The sequence below is a fragment of the Pelobates fuscus genome, chromosome 9 (genome assembly GCF_036172605.1).
Source record: "Pelobates fuscus isolate aPelFus1 chromosome 9, aPelFus1.pri, whole genome shotgun sequence".
Taxonomy (NCBI): Eukaryota; Metazoa; Chordata; class Amphibia; order Anura; family Pelobatidae; genus Pelobates; species Pelobates fuscus.
In genome coordinates this window covers 25,450,894-25,461,019 of record NC_086325.1, presented here as the reverse complement: position 1 = coordinate 25,461,019, position 10,126 = coordinate 25,450,894, and the positions used below count along the sequence as shown (strand labels likewise).

Genomic DNA, 10,126 nt, shown 5'->3' with positions numbered 1-10,126 from the left:
TCTTTTAAAACAAAAGTTGTTAACTGTACGAGTAGTTGTTTCTAAACGTAAACCTCAGTATTCAGGTTTAATAGCCATGTTGGCACTTTGAGGGGGAAAAAGTTGGCATGTATTGCGGTTTGGGCACTCGGGTTTAAAAAGGTTCGCCATCACTGCACTAGAGGCACTTCCGGGTGGTTAAGCGACTTTTGCTCTGCTTGAGTACATCCAGCGTCAGTCAATTCCCCATAAGAAAGCATTGCAGCATTAGTGCTAGGAATACAGTTTTGCACTATATTCTTATTATTGCCATTTATTTAGTGCCAACATATTCCATAGCGCTTTACAATATTATGAGAGGGGGAATTTAACTATAAATAGGACAATTACAAATAAACTTACAGGAACGATAGGTTGAAGAGGACCCTGCTCAAACGAGCTTACATTCTATAGGAGGTGGGGTGTAAAACACAATAGGACAGGAATTTGCAATCAAATAAGGTGGGAGTGAGGCAGAGCTGGAGGAGAGAGTAGAGTGCTGCCCTTTAGGAGAGAACAAGAGACAGGGATGTGAGCTAGGGGTTAAGCTTTCCTAAAGAGATGGGTTTTAAGGCACTTCTTAAAAGATGCAAGACTAGGGGAGAGTCAGATGGAGGTAGGCAGGCTATTCCATAGGAAGGGAGCCGCCCGCGAGAAGTCCTGCAAGCGTGAGTTGGGCGTACTGTGCGAACAACGGACAGGAGGTGGTCACGGACAGAGCGGGGAGACCGAGAAGGGACATACCTATGGATCTGTGAGGAGATATAAGAGGGGCTAGAATTGTTCAGTGCTTTATAGGTGTGAATATTGTATCACTTTTATAAAAAGCACCAAAAATAAACATTTTGGGACTCCTATTCATTTATCAATGTACAATGCCCAGCCTTGGGACTAATTTGTCTCACTATTTCTCCTAGGCCTGACACTTCTAGACAGTGGGTGGAGCTACCGCCGTCTAGAAGTGTCAATCGCCCCCCAGCCATCATCATTAATGGCTTCAGGGAATTGGCTGTATCAATTGAGGATCCCGCAAGAGTACAGCAGTGACTTTAGCCCTTCTGAAGAGTAGCTCCTGGTAGAAGATTGCGACACCTGCAAGGGACATGTTCAGTGGTAAGTAGAACGCACATTTTCCTGTCCCCTGATCCCCAAATTCTGTCAGTGGGACTTATCCAAAGAGGAAAATAATTTTTTGGTGCTAATTTTACAATTTTAATTTAGTCTTGTAAATATTTGACAATCTTATAAGAAAAATCTTAAACAGATTTATATATCAATTATAGGTTCTTATTGATTTACTCAGATATATATATATATATATATATATTTTTTTTAAGATGGATTAACTTTTAAATGTCACGCAGTTTGATTTTATGAGTATCTTTTGGGGTTTTTAACCCCAAAATTAAAATTAGTGGGTTCCCTGTTTGAATGAACAGCAGCTTTGTGTTTTTAAAAGGGACACTATAGTCACCCAGACCACTTCAGCTTCAGCTAAATGAAGTGGTCTGGGTGCCAGGTCCCCCAGGTTTTAACCCTTCAGATGTAAACATAGCAGTTTCAGAGAAGCTGTTATGTTTACATAGCAGGGTTAATCCAACCTCTAGAGGCTGTCTTCCTGACAGCCGCTTCTGGATGCGAAAATCTCATTCAGCGTGCAGAACGTCCATAGAAAAGCATTGAGAAATTCTTTCCTATGGACTGTTTGAATGCGCATTCGGCTCCACTTGGCAGGGGAGGAAAGGGCACCAGTGCCAAGGGAGCCCAGCGCTGGATTAAAGTAAGTAGCTGAAGGGGTCCGGGGGGGGGGGGGTCCTAAGGAGCTATAGTGTCTGGAAAACTTTGTTTTCCTGACAATATAATGATCCTTTATATCTTGATTTTTTTTGTGCTATTAGCCAAACTGGAAAAAAATTTATGTCCGCTATGCTTACATTGAAAATTCACTTTGCATTCTTACTGCAGAAAATAACCCTGTATGTTTTGTTTTTTTGCCTGAAGTGGCCAAAGCAGTTGACTGAGAATTCTCCTGTTCAAATATTAGCTTGGTTTTCATGGTCTAAATCATGTGTCCTCAAACTCCGGCCCCCCAGATGTTGCTGAACTACAACTCCCATGATTCTCAGGCTATGCAATTCAAAGAATCATGGGAGTTGTAGTTCAGAAACATCTAGGGGGCCAGAGTTTGAGGGCCCATGGTCTAAAGGATGCAACTCATTACCACAATTCAGAGTTTGGCAATTAACCCTTTGGTGTTTAACACCAAATTGTAGTGAACTGGAAACCCAAATTGCAAAATGTAGGAGAGTGTTAAGCAGACAAAAAAAAAAAAACCTTAAAACTGTTAACAGTTTTGCTGTTACTTTTTCAATTTACCATAATTTAGTGTTTAGCAATGGCTTTTCATGTATTGAAATATTTTTTTAGTTTGCAGTTACTTTGGCTCTTATCCACAGTTGAAAAGGACAGTCTGTTTCATCCCCCCTGCCTTTATATCAAACTGTTTAGACAAACCATGGATCAACCCAGCACCCTAAAAACCTGCCACCCTCAAATGTTTGCCATCCCAAATTAACAATAATGAGACTGATGATGTTGAAATGTAATATGAAGGATTTCCTGATGTGATAGAGTTTGTCAAACTGCTTCCAAACGGTTTAATATAGAAAGCAGGAAACTATGACAGGCAGTATAACCATTACACATTATATGCAGCAGTGGTTATAGTGCCCCTTTGGCTTGGCATGTTCTGCAGATGACTATGACTCATGTATCGTTTGTCTTCAGTGCAAATACTAGTCACTATAAATCTAAAGGAAGCAGGCTTGACATACAAAAGTAAAAAAAATGCTTGCCACGTGCATAGAGATTCAAATAATTACACATGTAAGACATGTGGGTGGAGTTCCATATGTATCCACTGATGGTATAACCAAATTATGCAGCTACAATTATATCCCTGCAGAAATATATTTCCAAAGAACTTTGCTACTTTTCTTTCATGTTCCAGAACTACAAAGGCTCAGAAATAGGTCATGTAGATTAATCCTACTTCCACGTATCTATATCGGAGCTTTCTGTAGAATTTTATTTCAGCATATACAAGATCAAATCAGTGAGCCAGTTTTTAACACCAAGTCATACATTTTTGCAGCCCATGCCACTCGTTGTGAATATTCCCATATATTTGTTTTAATATTAAACATTTTGGATGTGTTCTAGGATATTTCCTACTGAACAGTGAAGGGATCGGAACACATCTTTGTATTAGTTCTTGGTAAGTGCATGCTGGGATACTGCAATCAAAGCAGTTTGTGCACACGGACCTTCGCACATACCCATTGGCTATCATTTATATTACAAATCCAGTCTAGACACCATAACCATTACAGCACAGTGATTATACTGCCAGGAGTCCCTATTTTCAAACTGTTTGACATCCACTTGGGTCGCCCAATTCATTATTCTCCTTTCACTTTAAAGTTCCATATAAACTTCAATATTGGTGTCAATCAGAATGGGACAGACTGGAGAACCTAGGTAAACCTTTTGAATATATGATGCGAGAAAGCCCGGGGACACACGGCAACTTAATCACTATAGTAATGCTGTAGTAGTTATTGTGCCTAGACTCACATCAATATTCCATGGGTATTTAGCCAGATTACCTCAGATCAAACAGGAGACTATGCTATTACACTGGTCTAGTTTAACACCGTTTTCTTCTACAATATTTTATTTCAAAAAAATTATGTATTGTGAGATCTGACACTTACACCTATACCAAAACATTAATATTAATACTTTGGCACAAAATCCACCAACAAATCTAGGGACAAAATGCATTAAAGAAAAACCGAGAGACTCAAGAAATAGATAACAGAAATCTTTATTATAACAGATGCCCGATGTTCCTATTAGGCTGCTGGCGCATTAACGGTTGGATTTGGCTACTCTCTCCAGTTCATCCTTTTTCTTGATGGCGTATGAATTAGAGGAGCCCTGCAAACAAAAAGTTATTATGTCAGACCCAATTTTAATTATTTTCTCATTAACCACCTCTATAGAGGGTCATACACATTCTGCTCACCTTGGCTGCATTGATCAGCTCATCAGCAACACACTCTGCAATGGTTTTAATGTTCCTAAAAGCAGCTTCACGAGCACCGGTGCACAGGAGCCAGATGGCCTATGGGCAAGAGGAAAAAAAGTGTTAAGACCACCAGCAATTGGATCACTAGTATAGGTCTAACTGACTTGTACTGCAACCCACACAGCTCACAATATTATTTTTATATATCCGATTTCTCAGATTCTGCTGCACTATAGAATAGAAACACACCATATGGCAATACCCTTGGGCTGCCTTAAATCAACTTGATCAGAATTAACAGCGTCATTGTACAGCCCTATGGTGTAATAACTACAACCCTTTCCCTGGCAGATCAATTCCTTTCCCTTATTCACCTGATTAACTCTTCTGAGAGGTGACACATCAACAGCTTGTCTCCTTACGGTTCCAGCTCTTCCAATACGAGTGGAGTCTTCACGAGGGCCGCTGTTAATGATGGCATTCACCAGGACTTGCAGAGGGTTCTGGGAAAAAAAAAAAAGCCATTTTCATAAAGATAAAATACTCAAAGACTACGCTTAACCCCTTAAGGACCAAACTTCTGGAATAAAAGGGAATCATGACATGTCATGTGTCCTTAAGGGGTTAAACTGTCAAAATATATAAAACAAAGTAGGAATAACGGTCATGTGGTAAAATTCTAACTTTACAAAAGTCAAAGCCTGCTATGGAAAACATGCTTTAGCTCACTCAGCACATTATCTATGGAGGCTACTGCAGGATCCTCCATAGATATCAATGTTGTACATGCACAATGTCGACTAGAAATACATTAACAAACTGATGAATAATTACCTCTCCTGTCAGCAGGTGGATGATTTCAAAGGCGTGCTTTACAATTCGCACTGTCATGAGCTTTTTGCCGTTGTTCCTCCCGTGCATCATGAGGGAGTTTGTGAGACGCTCCACAATAGGGCACTGAGCCTTGCGAAAGCGTTTGGCAGCATAACGTCCACCACTGTGTGGCAGGAACTTTGCATATTTCTCCTTCACGGCAATGTAATCCTGAGAATGAAAATATACAAAACATTAGAAAGAGGTAGTCAAGCTATGGACAGATATGACGTACAGCAGAATTGCAAGAGTGGGTTTCAGCATACATAATTATTGTATTTCTGGACTTAAACTGCAGCATATATCAAACATAACAAGAATGACAAATCTCCATCAATAGAGGGAAATTTAAAGTACATATTTATTTTTCACACCCAGAAATGACTGATAGTGGCTAGCAGTTTTATTAATACATTTTTTTCGGTGCAATATCAGGGGTACAAACATAGTACAGTGTGCCACAACACCATATACAAGTAATTTCACAGTTTCTATAGCATTCTACCGTTGGGGTCGAGTCGTCTTGTGCACCTTTTTCTAATATATCCGTCTGTGTGGTTATAGCGAGTTATTAATACATTTAATTAACCTTTACCTCAATTATTTATGTAACTATGTAATCAAAAGTGAAACAAGTTGAACTGCTAGCATGGACGGCAGAAGTTATCTTGGAATTAGCAGTACTTGTCAATAAAGACTACACAGTCTACCTGTCTTAAATGACCTTTTTGAAACCGGTGTAGGGCAGATCCATTTTAAACAGGTCAAAAAATTACCAGGGTTTAAAGTTTTTTTTTTTTTTTTAATCCAGTACTCGATAATGATGTTCCAGTCTAATTCCAAGTGCTTAAATATGTTGTGAAGTTTAGAAGCTTGTTACCTGCAGAGAGATGTCATTAATCTGGACATCATCTGTGCTCCACTTCCCAAACAGTTTAATCTCAGGGGTCTCGGACCCAACCGGAACAGTCTCCCAGTCTGCCATACTGCAAGAAAGAAAAGGTTAGATATCAGAATCTGCAAGGTACTTGCAATAGTAAGAACAAACATAGCAAAAAATAAATAAATGTAACACTTTCAACCAGATGTGCCAGGACTGTCATGTTGCCATGGCTAAATGCTTGTCATAGCTTGCAATAAGCAATGGTGGCACAATTATCATCCAAACAGCGCCTAACAGTCGGCTGCCTGAAATTACCATTGTGGAACCCAATCAGTCCTTATAGAAAAACTATGCTGAGCTAATGTTAACTGCTCATAATGACCCTGTCTGCCATTTTGGTACTTAAAAGTTAGCTATGCTGCTGGCTGAGCATATTGAGAAAGAAAAAAAATCCACGCAAAAGCAGGAAGGCCAGATTTGCCATCCCTGAAGAGATCACTGCAATAGGAGGTCTCTAATGGCATGTTATAAATCCAAAGAAAACCATGCAAATTAATAAGCGTAGTGGAGTTATTTGCAAATTTAAGTATTTTCACTTTATATAGCAATGTAATTAAAAAGTTTAGTCACTTGTATTGCTGTAAGTTCAGATACTACAAGATAGAAGACACTTTAAACTCAGTGTGCAATTGCTTTCTAATTGTATTGTAATAAACATGTGACTTGCAGGCAAGTTTGTATTTGAACATATTGTATTAAACGTGTAAAAACGCATGCAGCACACTTATAACAAAATACCCAAAGCATGCATGGTCTTCACACAATAACAGATCATAATAAAGTGGAAATAATATTAATCACATCCATAGTGAAGCACTGTATAACCATATACTGCATTAAGAAAAAAATGTATAATGCACTAGCTGTACATAATTATACAGTAAGATCATGATTTACCAAACACAGCCCTGAGACAGTCAGAGCCCTTATACAGAGCAAGTCTCACTATACAGAGCAGCTCTCCCTACACAGTGTTCCCAAGAATACCCTATACAGAGAGAGTCTCCCTATACAGAGAGAGTCTCCCTATACAGAGAGAGTCTCCCTATACAGAGAGAGTCTCCCTATACAGAGAGAGTCTCCCTATACAGAGAGAGTCTCCCTATACAGAGAGAGTCTCCCTATACAGAGAGAGTCTCCCTATACAGAGAGAGTCTCCCTATACAGAGAGAGTCTCCCTATACAGAGATAGTCTCCCTATACAGAGATAGTCTCCCTATACAGAGATAGTCTCCCTATACAGAGATAGTCTCCCTATACAGAGATAGTCTCCCTATACAGAGATAGTCTCCCTATACAGAGATAGTCTCCCTATACAGAGATAGTCTCCCTATACAGAGATAGTCTCCCTATACAGAGATAGTCTCATTATACAGAGATAGTCTCCCTATACAGAGCGTTACCTAGAATACACTATACAGAGCAGCTCTCTATACAGTGTTCCCTAGAATACACTATACAGAGCAGCTCTCCCTATACAGAGTGCTCCCTAGTGTTATACAGAAATATGGCTTGAGTGGGCCAAGGCCTCCCAGTTCACGCTCTCCCTGACTGTTATAGTAAGTAGCCAAGTCCTGCAGGCGATATCCCCAGCACTAGCACTGATTCCCAGCCCGCACACCCGGATCCCGCCGGTAATAACCCGAGACAAGGACTAGTTAAAGGCGATTTACACTCACGTGTCTCCTCGGCCGTGTGTTAACCGGTCGGAGCTCGGAGCGGAAAGAGGCTGGGGCGGGGTCTCCCAGCCAGTTATACAGGGGCCCACACTTCCTCCTAGTCCTCGTTACATGGAGTCTGCCCTCACTTGCTGCCCTGCGAAGTGAATGCACGCAGCGTGCACGGCGCCATGTTGGCTGAGGGCACGGCGTCAGACGTCACTTCCGTGATGCCATTTTGAGAATTGGCACAGCCACCTTGAAACGCACATTGCACGGGAGCCGCCATGATAACTGCTGGCAGACCAGCGTGGATTCACAGGAATTCTAAAGTTAGGGATTGCCAGGTTTTCATGGCTTATTATTTGGGTTAAATGTAGATGCACTAAATGTACAGGTTGCTATTATATATATATATTTACTATGGCGTCATGGAATATTACATAGTATTACTTCCAAAGCTGTCCCTCTATTAGAAAGTCAGCATATTCTTTGAGTAACCTACATACCAATAGCAGCCAGAGCTGTATGAATAAATGGACTTGGTTAAAGTGCTATTATTATTTTTTTCCAATTTCCCTTCTTTTAGGAAGATAATATTTTTAGTGTATTGTGGATAGTTCATATATAGACAACATATTGTAGTAATTTGACAACACGGCTGACGTGGGAAAATCCTCTGACGTTTGGTCGATATGTTTAACTCGTTTTTTTTTAATTCAGAGCTATTCTGTGGTTTAACGTTAAACGGTGAGTTGAAACCAAATCGCAACATATAACTGTGCCTGGTTTTCTAAATCAGCATTTGTTTGTGTAGACTTTTGAAATTCGGTTTTCGGGTCTCTACAATTTTGTATTTAACGAATAAACTCCATGAAGTATTTTTCCAGCATTCTGGAACCTGTGTGCTCATATCTGAAACATGGCGGCAGATATGGTGGGCGACTATCACTCTTTCCTGCAGTTAGAGAAACTGTTTAATATGTGACCATGTCCATTCATTAGTCCATGAACTGAAACGTTAATCGCAACATTTCAGGTGAAATGGACAAGTTGGAAAACGGAAACATAAAATGTTCACTAACCTATGAAATTACGCCCCTGATTTCTGTGATCTACAGAACAGAATTGCCTTTGACTTTGTTCTGCATAGAATGGAAGGGAGTTTAAAAATAAGTATTCATTTAATGTAGGCCCTGGAACTGCTTCATCTCATTGAAATGGTCCCCTGGTAGTGATGTCCCGAACGGTTTGCTGGCAATAGTTCCTGGCGAACATAGCGTGTTCGTGTTCGCCACGGATGGCGAACTTATGCGATGTTCGGTCCGCCCCCTATTCGTCATCATTGAGTAATTTTTTTTTTTTTTATTATTTTTTTTGTGTTTGTGTTTATTATACATTATCCTCCATAGCCAGTAACCTGTGTTTTTTATACATTATCCCCCCTTAGCCAGTAACCTGTGTTTATTATACATTATCCTCCCCATAGCCAGTAACCTGTGTTTATTATACATTATCCCTCCATAGCCAGTAACCTGTGTTTATTATACATTATCCCCCCATAGCCAGTAACCTGTGTTTATTATACATTATCCCCCCATAGCCAGTAACCTGTGTTTATTATACATTATCCCCCATAGTCATTTATCGTTGGACCTAGGCAGCATGATGTCTTAGGCCGGCCCAGAGAGTGAGTGAGTGAGTGAATAATATAATATATATGTTCAGAAACATATTAGTAATATATGTAAATCGGGTTCATGCAAAGAGGGTGAAAAGGTATTAAAGAAAAACACACTTATTGCATCAAATTTACAAAGCCAAACTTTTAAAAGCTTTCCTCATTTCTTTCTCGGGATGAGGAATATATCGGTTGTTGACTGAGGATTTCCATCTGCCCAATCTTTTAATAATATGCAATGGAGTGTCAGTGTTGAAGGAGACCGAAGCTGCCCCTATTCTAAATGAAAGACCCGAGACATGGATACAACCCAATCTTAGGAGTAGTGTTCTGATGTAGAAGATTAATTTAGCCGTAGTCAGAGGGATTCAGTGAGAGTAGTGGTGAAATGTGTGTGGCATGACTGAGTGAGGGTTAGTAAGAGTCAAGTATTTTAACTGGGCACTAGTTCTAGGTGGGATAAAGTGGTATAGCGGATGGATGAGTAGTTTGGTTCGTTTTAGAGGTTTGTAGAGAAAGTATATAGTGATCATGATTTTTAGCGATATCCAGTATTTTTAAGGTGGTCCCAGTGCCACCATTCATATCTGGTGTCACAATAGCTTGCATTTAAAAAAAACAAAAACTTTTTTGACTGTAATATAATAGCAGTCAGTTTCCTTCACACGTGTGCGTTTCAGGGCCTGCCAGGGCACAGTGTCACACCAGTGCAACTCATATCTGGTGTAATAGTAGTGTACATAAAAAAACAAAACTAGAAATTTGACTGTGAAATAATAGCAGTCAGTTTCCTTCACACGTGTGCGTTTCAGGGCCTGCCAGGGCACAGTGTCACACCAGTGCAACTCATATCTGGTGTA

The 10,126-nt window shown here is 40.0% G+C and overlaps 1 protein-coding gene across 1 annotated transcript; it reads right to left on the bottom strand.

Annotated features, from left to right (window-relative positions):
• Nucleotides 1-3,880: 3,880 nt before the first annotated feature.
• On the bottom strand, nt 3,881-7,716 carry RPS5 (ribosomal protein S5). Its single transcript, XM_063433296.1, has 6 exons — nt 7,607-7,716; nt 5,865-5,970; nt 4,946-5,155; nt 4,486-4,614; nt 4,109-4,207; nt 3,881-4,020 (listed from the first exon to the last, which is right to left on the bottom strand). The coding sequence occupies exons 2-6, from the start codon at nt 5,967-5,969 to the stop codon at nt 3,952-3,954; spliced, it is 612 nt and encodes a 203-aa protein (XP_063289366.1). The 5' UTR covers nt 5,970; nt 7,607-7,716; the 3' UTR covers nt 3,881-3,951.
• Nucleotides 7,717-10,126: the final 2,410 nt, after the last annotated feature.